A 17,450-nucleotide genomic window follows, 5' to 3' on the forward strand; every position below is an offset into this window, starting at 1 on the left:
CATCACCATCACCCTGGTCCATGCCTTTGTCACCTCTCGGTTGGACTACTCTAACGCCCTCCTCGCCGATCTCCCATCCACTACCATCCATAAAATCCAAATCATTCAAAACTCTGCCGCCCACATTCTCACCCGCACTAAACTCCATTCCCCGATCCCCCCAGTCCTGGCCAGACTGCACTGGCTGCCTGTCCCAGAGAGGATCGATTTCAAGATCTTCACCCTCGTATTCAAGTCCCTGCACTTCTCTGCGCCTCCCGACCTCTCTGACCTCTTCTCTCCTCAAAACAGTACCCGTTGCCTCCGGTCCTCTGGGTCTGGCCTCCTCCTTGTCTCCTGAATCCTCCGCTCCACCCTCGGCGGCCGTGCCTTCAGCCACTATGCCCCGAGACTCTGGAACTGCCTTCCTCACTCCCTTTATCTCGATCCCTCCCTTCCCATTTTCAGGTCTCTGCTGAAGACCTTTCTTTTCGACCACACCTTTGATCACCTTCCTCCCCCTCCCCCTCCCTTTCCCCCTGGCTCGGCCCCGGGATCCGTTACTTTAAAGCGCTCTGAGACACATCTGGCGTGGAGGGCGCTTTATAAATCCAAGTTGTTGTTGTCGCCTCGAAGGTGTGAGAAAGCTCTATATCAAATGCAAGGAATATTATTATTATAATAACTTAATACTGCATAATAATAGTAACTTAATACTGCATAATAATAACTTAGTACTGCATAATAATAACTTAATACTGCATAATAATAACTTAGTACTGCATAATAATAACTTAGTACTGCAAGGGCATCATAACATATTAAAGCTTTTATTTTGTGTATATGTTTTGAGTTATTGGAACTCAAAAGCTGTCTCTTTAACCTTTTTATCAAAATATTTTATTTTAAATTCAAAACTATTTTCAGCTCAACAAGTTCATTTCGAAAAGTGCCATGGGATACCCCCTCCTCGCTCCCTGCCTTCCCTCCCCTCACCCTGACCATTTCCCCCTTCGGGTCTTGACCCAACTGTCCAGCGCCTTGGGACGTCCTCCCGAAGTGAAAGGTGCTCTATAAATGGAATCTTGTTGTTGTTGTTGTAGTTAGGATCAGAAACAGGGCATGAATTCTCTAACCACCCACCCCAACCCACCATTCCCCAACAGGCGAGATTGAGATAATACTTGCGCTTGATATAGATCTCAAAGCTTATCGTAGGGTTTTACGGTCAAGTGTTTTCTGGGTGATCATAGAAGCCAATTTACACACATTACGCAACAGCATCCCACCACCGACAGTCATGAAGTGAATGACTATTGGGTTTAGATGGGGTCTTTTGGCCGGGTGTCTGGGAGAAATTCTTTTTACAAAGTGCCATGGGATCTTTAGCATCCACATGAACAAGGAGATTGGATCTCGGTTTAACGTCTCGTCGGAAGAATGGCACCTCCAACAATGCAGTGTTTCATTGGGGTGTTAGCCAAGATAATGAGCTAATAGTCCTGGCTTGGATCCAGAACCTCTGACTCAGAGGCGAGAATGCTACCAACTGGATCAGCCTGACACCAATTATTTGTAGAACTCTTAGCTGCTGCCTTGGATGAAATCACCTGACTCAGACCGAACATCGATCGTGGAATTTTTCTAGTCAATGGTCGTGATTTGCGTTGGGTGGTGTCTTTAGAAACAGAACTATAAGCTAAGCTGAGTTATTTTTTTTCATTTTGCAACATATTCTTTTAACAAGAATAGCTTTTAAGCATTGCACGTGTGTATGTGTGTGTGTGTGTTAGGAACAAGCAGCATTTGAGCAATTGCAAGAGGAAATAGGAACGTGAGAATTTTCCCAGAAAGAGATTTCACTCGTGTTTTGGAATGAGACCTGAAGAGGAGTTGGTTCAAACCTGGATTCAGTGTTGGGGCAGAGAAACACAAGAATCCTGTATGATTTCCCGAGTTCCTAATAATAATAACTAATAAGAATCCTTGCATTTGATATAGCATATTTGCCTTGTCACATTGTTGAGGCTTCACAAAGCGCTTCACAGAAAATATTGTAAATGTTCATTATTCTAAATTAATGCAATGCCCATTTGCCATAAGAAGCAAGTTACTATTCCTCCCAACACCACCTTCCTGACTTGTTCGGTGAAGCCATTATCCAATGTGAAATTAAGCAGACAGAGAAAGAAGAACAGTATCAAATTACATTTGTATAGTGCCTTTCACGTCAGGAGGGTGTCCCAAGGCGCTGGACAGTCAGGGATGCGCACCTGAGCTGGTGGTTGGGATCAGGAGGGGTTGAGGACGGGGAGGGTTGAGGTAGAAGAGTTCCAAAGGGTTACATTTTTTCAATTTCAATTTTTTCAATTTCAAACCCAACAATATTGAGCCAACAATATTGAGCCAACAATATTGAGCCAACAATATTGAGCCAACAATAAAGCTTTGGAACAGATTAGCAAAAGTTTTCCTGTTCCTCATTGCTATCCGATGACCCTCCAACACACACACACACACACACAAGAAAATGTATATTTGTTGATATCAAGAAAGGACAAATCAGTCTTGACCGAACAGCCTGCTGATTTTTGTTGTCTGGGCTTACACATGAAAATGGGCATTTAGACAACACATCAGAGGGCAAAAAGTTTCTCTGGAACTGTATCCCAGCATGAGCCAATGCTTTAAAGAGAGAAAAATTTGAAGGAGGAAGAAAAGAGACATAAATAATGACATTCAAATCGCAGAACCCTGGTTTATTTTCATTGTAGTTCACTTGGAAAAATGTTTGGAGACATAAAAGGAGACTCATTGGCAATATCGGGAATAATCTCCATTGGATCTGTGGGAAAAGAACCAGATTTTTTCCTGTTGATCCTAACCATAAGCCACGGGGGGAAAAAAAATCTCTCTTGGGAGAGTTTTTCTCAGGACACATCCCAGGAGTCATTTGACTTGCAGATTGCAGCCCATGGGTTTGTGTCAGAGTGTTGAACCATTTGCAGGCTCCTATTCATGTGCTAATTGATTGTAAAGCATGCAGGAGCCCTAAACTGACCCTGTCGCTTTGCCTAGGTTAAAGTGAATAAAAATAAAGGATTATAGAGGCCTTAGAACTCCGAGTGACACCACTAGTCTTTCAAAATACAGGAAGCTGCTCTGTAGGAGCCTCTTGTATTCACAATGAATTGTACTTTAATTAAAGCAAATCAGCCCCAAAGACTTAAAATAAAACCACTTAACCTGGAGTATTTTAAAAACATATTATTTTTATGGGTCCAGGAGAATGATGTTGAGCGACCTCAGCAAGTAGAGAGTATATGTTTAGGAGGCGCAGCCTGTGGAAGGATAATGTTTTGAGGCTGTGTGTTCTTGACAGAAGCTCAATAATTGTCAGAGGTCTGAAATCTCACTGAGTCTCATTCTGTAAGCACATGTGCGGAGAAGGAATTTCTCCCCATGTCCTGACCAGCAATCCCCCCAAATCAAATAGTTTGTTCGTTTCATGCCTGTTTGTGGGACATTGGGCTGCGTGTTCACCTACGAATACGGTCACTCCACAATAAACCCCGTGAAGCGCTTTGAGGTGTCCTCCCAAAGTTAAAGGAGCTACAGCAAATTCAAGGATTGTTGTTGTCTTAAAATGAAAGATCAGCCTGAATTCCGAATAACAGTCTTAATTCATCAGCTCTTATTTCCCAAATCTTTCGAAGTGTGCTTCCAAAATAAGACTGTACTTTCCACATTCCTGTGCAATCTTCATTTTTTTAAGATAACAAATGCCTTCGTTGGGATTTCATTGCTTCTGAAGTGTAAGGTTAGGGCTTTTTTTCAATAGAGCTGAGAAGGAAGACTAAGGCTTGACTTGATCAAAGCTTTCAAGATTATGAAAGGTTATGAAAGGATGAATAGTAATAGATTATTTTGCACTTGTCGTTGAGTCACACTTAAGAGAAGCGAGGGAAAAAGAATTAAAGGGGGGGTTAGAAGAAAATACTTTACAAAAGGTGAAATTCTCTGAACACACACTTGTTGTTGAAGCAGAATCCATAAATTCATATTTAACATCCACCCAAACAGATAGATGGGACCTTGGTTTAATGTTTCATCTGAACGATGGTTGTGCATGAGATAAAATACAGAATCTAAAAGAAAAGACTTGCTTTGGGGAATCTGAGGCTAAGCCAACTGTAAAAAAACCTGAACATCAGTAAAAAAAAACAGTTCGTCACCAATAGGCAGTCCGTCTCAGCAGAGCTCAATGAATGTGTTGCTGTAAACCACTGACACTGGCTCCAAACCAGGAAGCTTTCAATGCAGTTTTACGGCACCTCCTGTCTTCAGGCAGCCCCAGGTGTACAGATATATGCATCAGCTCAGTGAGGAGGCTTCAGTGCATGAAATTGCAGATGAAATGTGCTGTGAAATAAAGCCATCCGTCCGCAAGGCCACCGTGCTGTCGTTTGCAGTCAGAGAAACATCCTGCGCTTGGACTATGACTTTGGAAAAGGACGAGGATTCATTTTCACCGTCTGTGGTCGGAAATTGAATAATGATAATAATAAAAAATAATAATGTGGTCGTTCAACCCACGGCTGTTTGTGGGGACGCTGCTGTGAGCAATTGGCTGCCGCGTTTCACCCACCAAATACACAGACAATTCGCTTTACAGTATATTCTGTGAAGCGCTTTGAGACGTCTCGAAGACGTGATAGGGCGCTGCATCAAATGCAAGGATTATTGTTATCATTATTATTATTATCATTACCCTGAGATCACAGGCAACAGACCTGTAGTCCAACATAACTCAACTCTCAATTGCCAGGGAGAGGAGAGAAAACAACTTCAGAATGTGGAAAAAAATGCCAATTTAAATCAATGAAAGAGTGTTTGTGTGTCAAACACAAGAGTCCTGTAGCTCAGTGGTTAGAGCACTCGCTTTGCAAGCGAGAGACCTGAGTTCAATTCCAGGCAGAGGGCGAGACCTTGGGCAAGTTTCCTTACTCCACACAGAGCCTAATAATAATCCCTCCAAAACCCAAAACAATAATAAATTGGTCATTTTCAATCCACGGCTGTTTGTGGGGCAGACGCCGCTGTGCGCAATTGGCCGCCGCGTTTCGCCCACAAATGTACAGTCATTTCACTTTACAGTCTATTCCGTGAAGCGCTTTGAGACGTCGAGAAGACGTGAAAACCACTATATATATATCAAATGGGAGGATTATTATTATTATTATTATTATAAACAGTGAAGCGCTTTGAGGCTTTATACTGGAGGGAGAGTCAGGTTGTTGTTTTTTTTGTCAGTGAATGCTGCCCTCTGGTGGTAACAGAACGCGATAACACCCAAACCACATTGGTATTCAGCAGTTGAAGCAACTTCAGGCAGATACACTCAGTAAATTATTCAGAAGTGCCAGCCCACCAGGGCTCCCCCAAACTATTAAAGTATTAATTATTAACAACACTCTCGATTAGAGCCTTAATTCACTTTAAATCTTTGCACTGGGGCTTTGTTACGTTAAATGAATAATTATTGTCGATATGCTCCCCCTACTCCGAAGCTGAAGGTACTCACTGATGCTGACTCAGTTTGCAGTGGCTCATACCCCTATGTAGACTCTGTTCCACACACGTCAGCCCAGACAGTGAGTATCAGCAGACTATTCAACTGTGGGATGCATCACACCTCAGGCAGTTCCCATTGTCAGCCAACGTTATCCACACTTACACACAGACATCATTTTTTTTGTCGGACACTGTAAATCTATTTTACTGTAAATCCTGTCCTCCCGACGTGAAAAGCGCAACATCAAATGCAAGAACTTGGATTTGATACGGCGCCTCTCACATCAGAGGACATTTCAAAGCAGTTCATAGGATTGCAAGGCAAACATGGCAGTCATTGTCGCACAGCAAGTTCGCACTAACTGAGTTGCATGACATATTAATCAGAGTGATTGTTAGCCAACACACCTGGGTCAGGTGCAGCACCAGTCAGACAGAGTGAACTTCCCTCTGCACCATCCCTCCCGAACAATGCCATGGAATCTTGAACGACGGCTACACCATACTTCGTGAGTAGAAAATCTGAACTGAACTGATTGGGAATGTGGCCCAGGATTCCACTTTTCCTGGGTTTATTGCTGGTTCGTGTGATTGGGAAAGGTCAGTGAAGTTCTCCTTGCCGAGTTCCATTGCATCAGTGGGGCTGACAAGATCGGTCACTGAACTTAACAGTAACTACCTGTGAAATGCTTTATGATGTTTTGACTTGATGGGGTGCTGTAAATAAGCAAGACACCGTGTTTATTTCTTACATGTGGCTTCTATTTTTACTACCTGCTCTGCTTTAATCTGTATTTCACAGGCCATTATCAGACCTCTTAACGTGAACACAAAAATCCACTGATCCCATGTTTAAAGACTCTTGTGACTATTGATTTTTTTTTTAATTTCCCACAAAATTAATGGAAGAAAAAGGTTGGCGAGTGAAAAAATTCACTGTTGTTCCAATTCTGTCTCCAGACCGCCGCCGAGTGGCAGTGTTTGGGTATTGCTTGTTTGGTGCAGTAGGGTAGAGATTCCTGCAGTTTTGAGACGTCAAACCGGCAGTGATGACTTCCCGAGCTTTAGATTTTATCTTGAGTGGTATAATTCTGATATCCATTGCTGGAGTGGATGATGTACTTTCCTGTCTCAGCCCCTTGATGCTAAAAACCCATCGCACCACGCGCCGAGTCTTTGTGAAACGTTTTCAGATGCTTTCCCAATGTGAAATAAGCCACAAGGTGCTTTAAGTTAAGTCTGTTGGGGGACAGGGAGCCAAGGGAGCCGGATGAGGATAGATGCGCAGAGCCTCAGTAGGAGAGAATATGGGCAGAGGAGATCTGTGCTTCTTACAGCTGTGACATGCCTTGTCTCTGGTGCAACTGGGTTAAACTCTGCAATGCCCAGCTCCGGAAGCCACCTTAGTCATTGGGCATTGACCTAGAAGCAGCAATCCATGCTGATTCAACCCCCCACCCCTCACACACTTTTCCTTGCTGCAATACACCTGACAGATCAGGGACCTTCTGTCTGTTCGGCTCAGTTACACAGTGACTTAACTCACTCTGCCATTGGGGGAAGATGTTTCCAATGCTTTTGAGTTGCTGCAGTTTAAGTGCGATGGGTTGGAATTGGTTTGAATGAGAACAATGTTGGAATCCATTCTCCCAAAAACTGACAGCCAGGCAGAGGAGCGAATAAAAATTAAGTTATAATTGTTTCTTGTGCAAAATCGTAATAAACTCTTCATAAATTATTAACAAAATCGTCATAATAAACTTGAAAGAAAAATAACCAACATCCTTTGAAATTGCTGTACATGCAAAACCTGGCAAATAACAAAAATGGAATTAATTGATCCTTTTCGCAATCCTTGCCTTTCCTTAGGGTAAGTGACAGCGTTAAGAATGAGGTAAGATATATTTTTAAAACAGATATGTTTAAATCACAGCTTCCGCCTTCCTGATTGGATGCTAATGAAGAGCTCTTTGTCCAGTTTGACGTATCTCCCTTGCTGTTGATCGAGGAGGTAGAGCCTGTCTGGCACAAGCGTTGGGTCAAATCCCTCTTTTTTCATCTCTGTCTTCTGGAATTTGAACGTTGCTGGGAATAAAGGAGGACACGTTCAACTGTTTAATCTGGAGTCATGAACGCACGTAGTCAAAATGCGCACTAGCTTTCTCTCTCTCTCTCGCGTATCTGCAAGCGAGTATCTTCTCGAATCTCTGAGCGTCTGTACCTGTCTTGCTGACTTCGGGCAGTATCCTCAGGAAGACAGGGCGAGCGTACGAAGGCAGGGCCTTTTCTAGATCTCTGTAGAACCTCTCCAAGTCCACAGTCTGGTTGGGGTCTGCCACGGCTGCCATGCCAGCTTTCCCTTCCACACCTGGAATGAAAATGAATGAACAGAATGAAAGTGACAATCCTCTGAGAACATCGACAAGCGCCAGAGAAGTTACGCTCCGCAGTCATCCTCTGAACCGGGTAGAAACAACTTAATTCTCCAACCACAAGTCCAGATCTGGGAGTGTCACTTGATAAATTAGAGTTTATAATAATACTTGCAATGGATATAGCGCCTTATGAAGCCTCAAAGCGCTTCGCAGAATAAACTGAAGTGAATTGACTGTATATTTTGTGCGCAAAACAAATTTTAAATCCTGTCCAGGAATCATCCTTGTTGTGCTTCTCTGTATCCTCTCCAATGCTAAAGTAAAGCCTCCTTTTGGAAGGAAGGAAGTCATTGTAGTTATATTTATCTACAGCTGTGTGAAGCACTGTGGAGACCTCCCTAAGGCAGTGTTCCATAGGAATTAACCTGTGCTCTGAAGCTAAAACGGCACAGGACAGCCGTTAATAATCTCTCTCACACACACAAACACACGCTCAGACCTCAGAGCACTATAACACATACCTGGCACGTCCACCCCATACACCACAACATCAGCCATGTCGAGGATTCGGCTCAGCGTTCCCTCCAGCTCCGTCGTCGACACGTTTTCACCTTTCCAGCGGAATGTGTCTCCAGTGCGGTCCCTGAAGTACATGTAGCCACAATCGTCCATCACCAGCACGTCACCTGGACACGGGGAGAAAAAGAAGAGAACATCAGAAACCAGAACCAGCTCAGCTTCTGCTGAATCGTGTGTGTTTCAGTGAACCATGTCCAGTGTGAGTGTGAGTCGGAATACATTGGTGTTGACCATAACTGAGATTAGCTCCAGTGAGGGAGTTAAAACCTGCAGCGACTAGCTTAATGAGCCAAATGGCTTATTGTGTTAGTTTCCAACGACTGCATATGACATTTTTCTTCGTTAAACATCAGGTAATGAATGAAACGGTGCCACTGATAGTAGAGGCCACTAGGCCCACCAGGGAGCAGGACTGAGCCAGATAAATGAGAAGGTCCCAGGTTCAACTCCCTGCTCCGCGCTGTTTGTTGGCTGGTCTCAGCCAGGACAGAACATGGAGCTACAATTGCTCCTGGAAGATCTGGGTCAGGAATCTCTGGTGAACGCCAAGTCTTTCTTACCCGAGAGGTAGGCCATGTCTCCCTTCTTGAAGACATCGTGAGCGATCTTTTTGCTTGTGGCCGTCTCGTTGATGTAACCATCAAACCTGCGCAGAGGGTCGTTCTGGACAATCCGACCGACCAACTGACCCGGCTCACCTGAGAGGAGCAGCGGAGAGATGTTTATAGTCTTTGAAGGTTAGAGACAACAACAACAACTTGCATTTATATAGCACCCTTCACGCGGGGTAGAGTCCCGGAGTGTTTGACAGTGGCGGAGTCTGACCCTGAGCCAGGGTTAGAGGGGAAAGGGAGGGGGGAGATGACTGTAAGCACGATCAAAAAGGAAGGTGCCTAGATGGGATTTGAAAGGAGGGAGGGAGCAAGGCGGAGGGATTGAGGGAGGGCGTTCTGAGCATAGTGGCTGAAAGCACGGCCACTGATGGACCTGGAATACCTGGTTGACAGGGAATGCAGACACCGTCAGACCCTCGGATCAGTTCCATCGTGTCCTCATCCACTCGTACCAGTCGGATGGGGTAGAAGTGGGGCAGGATGCGACTGTTAAACCCACAGGCCCCGTCCTGAAAGCAATCGGCAGACGACCGATTTACGATATTTAAAATTTACAATATTCCATCATGTTTCAGAGTAAAGTGAAAGAAAATTTGGAATTGAAATCCATTTATAAATACAGCTATGAGCCCGAAAGGAATATGAAGCAAAAAAACATGCAAAAAAAGGTCCTTTCTCTCTGTGATGCGTAACAGATACCGGTTTCTGTACTGCACCAAGCTGTGGCTCAATCTACAGAACCACAGATATACTGCTTCCTCCGCACTGTTCCATCCAGCCCTCCCAGATTAGCTGCAGGTTATATACAGAATAAAGCTTGTTCTGCACTTTTCTAATCAACAACGACAATTTGCATTTATGTAGCGGCCTTCACGCCAGAACGTGTCTCAGAGCGCTTTTTGGACATGTGCAGCATTGGTTAGATACAGAGTAAATTTGTCTCCACACTGTTTCCAACCAGCGCCCCCAGGTCAGCCACAGTTAAGGTGACAGGCAAAGTAGAACTCCCTCCACACTGTTCGCTAGCTAGCACTCCCAGATCAGCGACAAGACAGGTTAATTAGCAAACAGTAGGACATCACTGGACAACTCGGGACAGGAACCCTGGCTGATCTGTTTCACCTCCCACCTTTCTCACCCAGCTCTGTGCACCTTGTTGTTGAAGTTGCCCAGGCTGCAGTTGCATTCCGTGGCTCCGTAGAACTCGGCCACTTGTGGGACGTGGAAGCGGGAGGTGAAGTCTCCCCAGATGGACGGACGCAGTCCATTCCCCAGCGCCATGCGGACGTTATGCAGTCGCTCCACGTCTCGGTGCGGCTGGCTCAGCAGATAGCGGCAGATCTCCCCGATGTACTGAATAATCTGCGTAACAAACAGAAAACACAGGACTCTTCAATCCTTCGAACACTTGTTTTACCACCAGTTTTTCCCCGCCTGAAACCACTTTATTCATGATTAAGTAGGGAAACCTTGGCTTATTGGATGCCTACCCCAACACAGGAGAAGTGCTCAGCATCACTGTAGCCCCAAGCAATGGACGGTACCTTTACCCTCAATACTATCAAGGAGCTCAAATGGTACTAGTCATTAGGAATATTGAGCCTGTAGTTTGGTGCTTGGGTTCATCCCAATCACCTGCTATTCCAGCAGTATCCTAAACGCACACACTCTCTGGGGGTCCCCAAGCCTTGGCTCTTGCCAGCCTGCACCTAATACTTTCCAGAATTGGGTGAGCAGGGTATGTCCCTCCAGGGAGAGAGTACGCATTGCATTCCGACAATCTATCTCTGTAATTTCAATGTGTGAGTGACATGCATGGAAATCTCAGCTTGGTTTTGAGACTCTAAAGCATGATGGTGGGTTTCTGCATGTGTCAGACACCCGGCTGAACAACAAAATCTAGTTAGTACTTCTCCCCTACATCCTGAGGTCTTGTCTCCAGGATGTGGGGAATTTCCTACAATGGAAATAACAAATTCAAGAGCTAACTGTGTGGGGAGCCACAGGCTGAGGCCAGAGTCCCTTCGCTCTGTGACATAAGGGTATCCCCGAGAAGCTGACTTGATGGACTGGTTCTCAGGCACAACAGAGTATTCCCCACAACAGATACTCACGGTGCACTTGTACTTGATGCAGTCGTCCCAGAAACGAGAGGCGGAGAACTTTCTCCTGATCACAACAGTCATTCCATGGAGGAGGCACTGTCCGACTCCGACAATGTTACCTGGAACGCCAAAGACCAGGTTAATAGCCGGCAATGTCCTGGCGGTGAGGGACTTGAGTTCAGTTCAACGAGTTGAATCACCACTTATATGCAACAGCAGGGACGGAGGGGAAAGGGAAATCGACGCAGTTTGGCATGCCAAGAGTACGTGTGAGTCAGAACCACAGTTAAGTTCTTGGTCACAAGAAAACAGTCTTGTGCAGTGAAGACACACAGACTTGGAAGGTCCCAGGTTCAGTATGTGGTTAAGTGATCTCAATGGGGACTACAGCGCCCTCTTGTTTTAGATTAGGGAAAAATCAGCCAGGGTTTCCCCTTGAATGTTTGTTAGAGGCTCTCTGCTGGACTTGTGCACGTGTGGGTATTGGTGAAGTTCGGATCAGAGTTCAGCTGTGATGCCACTGGCGAATCCCCAACCGCAATGAATAATAATCACGAGGGCGAGACATTGAAGGGTGATTGGCAAAACAGTTTCAACCGGGCACTTTGAAATAGGATTTGAGAGTCAAGAACTCTCAACTATTAGTAAAGGAAATGTGTTGAGCTGGTCCCAGATCTTGTCTGGCCTTGGCAGACCGGAGCAAAGCCCGGTTATTGACTACAGAGTCCCACTCCCGGCCCCAGGTTACCTGCAGAATGGTAGAGAGGCAAACAGTCGTACACAATGTCGTCGGCAGTCATGCGGAATCCATAATAAACCAAAGCTGCCATCCGGTAATACCTGGCGAGACAAAGGACCTCTTTAGAATTACTATCTAAGGGTTTTGCATTGTAAAGTGGCAAGAGTTTAACCATGGCTCGAGATGATCCTATACCCGGAACAAAACTGAGCATTCTAATGGCATCAAGTTATAAATAATCAACGGCTGATGAATAAAAAGAAAATGCAGCTGCCAGATGCTGTACACAAAGCAGTCACTTAGGGACTGGATTGATGGAAGATCTTTTAGCCATATTGGTTATAATCCACATTGTAGAATTTTTCCTTCCACTTTTCTCTCCAATCGTTAATCTGGAGCTATTCGGGAGCTCCCGAGAGCAATTCATTTTCGGTCCTGAGGCAGCGTCGGATGCACACAGACTCCACCCTGCAGATGAGCTTGTAAGTGAGCTCCGGGACCCTAGCCTGCGTGAATGGCGCTATATAAATGCAAGCTGTTGTTGTAAATACTGCAACCGTACGCACTGCTACACTCCCAAACTCTTGGCTCGGCTCACGGGTTCGTACCTGCTGTGTACGATGATAGCTGCCTTGGGCATGCCCGTTGTTCCTGAGGTGTAGATATAAAAGAGTCGATCTGAAAGACAAATATATTCATAGGAGCTGTCAACGTTACATCTTCGGCAGGCGGGGTGGTGGTGGGGCGGGGTGGAGGTTCGTAGGGGAAGGAGCGGAGCCGGGCAATTGCTAAACTGAATTGAATGGGCTCTGAGGGCACGAGTAGTCCAAATCACTGTTAATGGTGATCAGTCTGCCTAAGACTTGACACGTCTTTAACCCTCCGAGCCAAAGCCACAGTGGGTAGGTGGTTGTCACTGAGTAAATGAAACGTGCCGGTAATTTTGGCAGTTAACTTTGGCAATACATATGCTGCTATGATATGCTGCTCCGTTGACCACATTATCACTGGCCAACAATACCCCAGATAAAATTGGTCACTTGCTTCGTGACTGTTTGCAGGACATGATTGTTGGACACAAGAGGCTGCTGTGTTTTCCTACAAAAATGCAGTCACTGCACTTTACATTTTGTCGACGTGATCAGGCACTGCATCAGAAAGATTATTCTTATGGTAAACAGAGGGATTAATTATCTGGGATTCTTATACCTGAGAAGCCACGGTTCTGGAGAGGGACTGGTGGCCCTTTCGGAGCATGTTCCAGTAAGGAGTCAAGGTTTTTTGTGCTTGGGGGAACCACGTTCTTATCCCATTCTCCAGAGCAGTACAGTTGCACCGATTTCCCCAACACCTCATGGATCTCCTTCAAAGCTGTCGAAGCAAACCACACATGCGTACGTTTGTTACACAATCATCAGCAGCAGAAAAAGGCATAAAAAGTGCATCCGAAGCAAGAAGCAGGACACAAGGGATACCTATTAGCGACTCTCCCACAGGCGAGAGAGCTGTAAGCAATGGCTGTTAATGAAATGGATCATGAGCAGGGAATGAACTCCTCGGATGTTGTGGGGAGGTATCATCCGCTAATGATAGTAAATCCCATTACCAGCTGAGTAATCCCTGCAAACTCACTGCTGCTGCCTTCTCCTGAGGTCAGTGCAGTGTAGTGGTAGGCTGCAGCGTTAGCTGGTTAAACTCCAACAACACGCACTGAGGATCTCCTGCGAATCTGCACCGACATTCTCTTGGGATTAAGGTACGTGGGATGTGTCTGTTCTTTTGGATCCACACCAGATAAAACAGAAACTACTTATTTGGAACTGGAGGATGGTCCATTTGGAGACTTTCTGGAGCAGGCTGGTGGGTTTCTGTACCTATCATGTAAAGCCGGCCATACAAAGAAAAATCAGTTTCAACCACAAGCTCCAATAGCATGATCCCAACTCAACAGCAGAAAGTACACAACAAAAACAACTTGCATTATATAGTGCCCTTCATGCCCTTAAATGGAGGTCAGCCTGAATGGACAAAGCGAACAAAGGGAAAAGATGGGATGGGATGGGGGGGGGGAGGGGGGTTTGGAGGGAGAATCATGGAACGTGAAAACAACTCGGAATTGTACGAGAGCCCTGCTTTTAGTTACCGTCCTTCAGATCGCTGCCAAACACCAGCGCCTTGGCCTTGGAGATGGTGATGCAGTGCACGAGGGCGTCCATTCGCAGGTTGAAGTTGATGAGAGCGGCTTCCACGCCGATCTTGGCCATTCCCAGCCACAGTCCCACGTACTCGTTGCGGCTCTCCATGAAGATGGCCACCACGTCCCCCGGCTGATAGCCCTGCTCGTGGAAGAAGTTGGCGACTCCATTAGAATACTCGTCCAGGTCCGCAAAGCTCCACTTGGTGTCCGTGCCCTCGTAGATGAGGGCCGTCTTGTTGGGGTGCCTCTGGACAATTTGGCTGAAGATTTTCGGGACGGTGTGGTTTTGCTTTAGATGATGCTTGACGCTTAATTTCACCCTCAGGAGAACGCCGGCAGCACTGAAATAAAGTGCAGGAAAAACAGACGTTAAAATTTCAGCGGATGGTAGAGAGATATTCCATTTTCCACTTTCCTTTGTGAAGTACCAGCGCCAAAGGTTAATTTGGTGACTGTTTTTTTCCGTGAGTCTTTTTCAGTATTGCACCAAAACTGCGACTAAATGTGCAGAATTCCGCACAACCTATATCTTTAAGACCATTTTGGTCTTGAGGTTAAGACTCGTGAATTCCAACCGGAGAGGTGCGAGAACTCTGGCTGATGATATTTCCCCTCTCTCATGCAAGCAGTCCAAAACTGCTGTTGAAGCTGAGATCACCTAAACTCAGCACAGACCAGCTGTTTGGACGCTTCACCACAGTTGAATGTGTGACATTTCCAAAGTAACGCTCAGCTTCAAAACAGTTGCCTTAAGCAGCGTCCAATACAACTGAGGAAAGCTTCACTGCGAGCTTTTGTTTCAACAAAAAGTAAAAGGTTTTTTTTTCCCCCATGATTTGATTGCTTTTAGCTATCATAATAATAATCCTTGCATTTGGTATAGCGCCTTATCACTTCGTTGAGACGTCTCGAAGTGCTTCACAACGTACTGTAAAGTGAATTGACTGTGCATTTTGAACTATGGCAACTATATGCTTCTCATTGTGACGTTTTATGGAGATTTTCCCAAGACTATTTTCTTTTCCCTCATAATGCATTATTGCTTTTTCTTAACAGTAGCATAATTAACCCCCCAGTTTTTTTCTCTCTTGTTCCCCTCATGAAGAACAAGCGAGAGGGTGAGAGAATATGAAAAAGAGAAGAATGATGGGAGGGGAGAGAGAGAGATCATCATGAGTTACTCAGGCAGATGGCAGATAAGAAATATTTTTATATATATTTGCAAGTTTGTTTAATAAGTAATTGAATTAAAGATCAGGACATGGGACTTGGGTATGAATTTCACAACACAAAAACGCAGTGCCATTTGCCAAGAACTGTATCTTCTTGTCGAGAAACCTTTGCTCCCAGGCTGTGTAATTGAGTTAGGGTGGAGTCTAACGTTGTGGAAACAGAAGAGGCTTCATTTAAAAGGAATAATCAGGACAAAAAATGTTCAAACTACAGCCAGTGCCAGGTGTGGCAGTGAGCACAATTCCTCATTGTCTGGTTCTGACATCTTATGTTCTTGTGTTCTCTTTCCCAATACATAATTTCAATGCAGGTCATGTTCACTGAAGCAGAAAAGAACTTTACATTCCTCGTCTTGGCTGCTCCCATTGTAAAATACCTTCTCTCCCCAAATCCACTGTGCCAGCAACAGCCTATCCAAAATTCCTTCTATACTTCTTACCTTCGGTAAACAGGATGCATCCCTCCAGGGAGAGAGTGTGCATTCCAGTCCAACAATCTATCTCAGGAATTTCCAATTTAGTTTGGATAGCCTTAAGCATGGTGATGGGTTTCCACATGTGTCAAGATACCTGCTACCCCATGAGACACGCTTTAAAAGTCGGCGTGTTCCTTCTACTGAGATGTAAGTTAATTTCAGTAACTTCAGCTACCCCATGTGACAAACAAAACTCGCCCTCTTCAACTCTTCAGCATGTTAACCACACTGTGTAAAACAACTACATGTAAACTGGCTATTTATTGCTGCCTTGCACTGTTGGAGCACGATAAGCAATGAGTCAGCACACCCTCTTAGGTCTCTTGTAACTTGGCAAGCTCAGCATTTAGCAAAAGTGCCTCCTGATTTTCCTTGTGAGTTTGAGACTATGAACCCTTGTTGTCAAGATATTGGTCATCTTAAACAACTTACTGCACTCCTGCTTATCTATATTTTTTTAAGAATTTAGACTTCAGTAATCCATGACCTCTCCTCTGGTGTAACCATTCCCACCTCGTGCAATCTCTCCTCATAGTTCACTCACTGAATCGCATGGATTAATCCTGCCGTCCTTCTGGGTTAGCGATCAGAAATGAGAAATCAATGGCAGATTTTGCCCCTCATGAACCAAGTTGCAGCTCGAAAAGCAGAACCAACTGATACACCAGCTATGCATGAGTGCAGACTTTGGGTGAGCACTGGTGATCTGGGTTTGGCTGCAATGATTTGCACCCTTTACCCCTCCCTCCACCCCTGTCGATTACCCTGCTGACACTCATGGCCAAGGCTCGCACATGAATAATGGCGCTTGGACTAGACACTGGAGGGCACCCATGAAATTACATCTCAGTAAAAGGAACACGCCGACTTTTAAAGCGTGTCTCAAGACTTTTAATGGTGCTCCCTCATCCTCTTCAGCGACCCCAACACACACACACGCGCACACACACACAGGCTCAGGTGCACAACCAACTGCGGTAAAGCACTTGGAGATGTCCTCCCAACATGAAAGGAGCTGTATAAATAAACATGTAAACTGTATTGTCAGGGACAAGATCATCTGTCCCTCCAGCAATATAAAAAAAGGAACTACGCAAGGTCAAGTCTTGCCTGTGGTTAAAACAGTAAACCGTTCTCCTGTCATCTGATTGACTGTGTGTGTGTGTGTGTGTGTGTGTGGGTGTGTGGATTCTAAATGAAGAACTACGTTGTTTTATCTATGTACAAAGTATCTTTGTGTCTTGCTATACAAAGTGTTCGTATTGAAAAATATATGGGAAATGCAAATCAGACTGATCAGCATCTGAAAGAGAAAGAGACTGGAAAACATTCTGGATGTGCCACATTGTGACAGAACCATAAGAATAAGAGTAATCCTTGCATTTGATGCGGAACCGTATCACGTGGTCGATACATCGCTAAGCACTGTCAAGTGGATTGACTGGATTTTGTAGGCAAAATGCAGCAGGATATTCTGTCAAACTTATATAACTGTGCAGCAAGTTTACTTGTCTAGCCAGGAACCTCCCTCCCTATAAGGGATTTGGCTCAAAATTTTAAGGACTTGTCTCCCAGATATT

At 45.0% G+C, this 17,450-nt stretch overlaps 1 protein-coding gene across 1 annotated transcript in view; it reads right to left on the minus strand.

Moving 5' to 3' along the window:
* Positions 1-7,229: 7,229 nt before the first annotated feature.
* Positions 7,230-17,450, minus strand: part of slc27a4 (solute carrier family 27 member 4) — a 13,381-nt gene continuing 3,160 nt past the window's right edge. Inside the window, exons 2-12 of the mRNA XM_042337552.1 lie at positions 14,109-14,503; positions 13,175-13,336; positions 12,574-12,643; positions 11,975-12,066; positions 11,236-11,345; positions 10,274-10,483; positions 9,504-9,630; positions 9,068-9,205; positions 8,450-8,614; positions 7,775-7,921; positions 7,230-7,638 (exon numbers count right to left, since the gene is read on the minus strand). Coding sequence (XP_042193486.1) covers positions 7,481-7,638; positions 7,775-7,921; positions 8,450-8,614; positions 9,068-9,205; positions 9,504-9,630; positions 10,274-10,483; positions 11,236-11,345; positions 11,975-12,066; positions 12,574-12,643; positions 13,175-13,336; positions 14,109-14,503 — 1,774 coding nt within the window. The 3' untranslated portion in view covers positions 7,230-7,480. The remainder of the gene's footprint in view (positions 7,639-7,774; positions 7,922-8,449; positions 8,615-9,067; positions 9,206-9,503; positions 9,631-10,273; positions 10,484-11,235; positions 11,346-11,974; positions 12,067-12,573; positions 12,644-13,174; positions 13,337-14,108; positions 14,504-17,450) is intronic.

Source organism: Callorhinchus milii, unplaced genomic scaffold (genome assembly GCF_018977255.1).
Source record: "Callorhinchus milii isolate IMCB2004 unplaced genomic scaffold, IMCB_Cmil_1.0 Scaffold8, whole genome shotgun sequence".
Lineage (NCBI taxonomy): Eukaryota > Metazoa > Chordata > Chondrichthyes > Chimaeriformes > Callorhinchidae > Callorhinchus > Callorhinchus milii.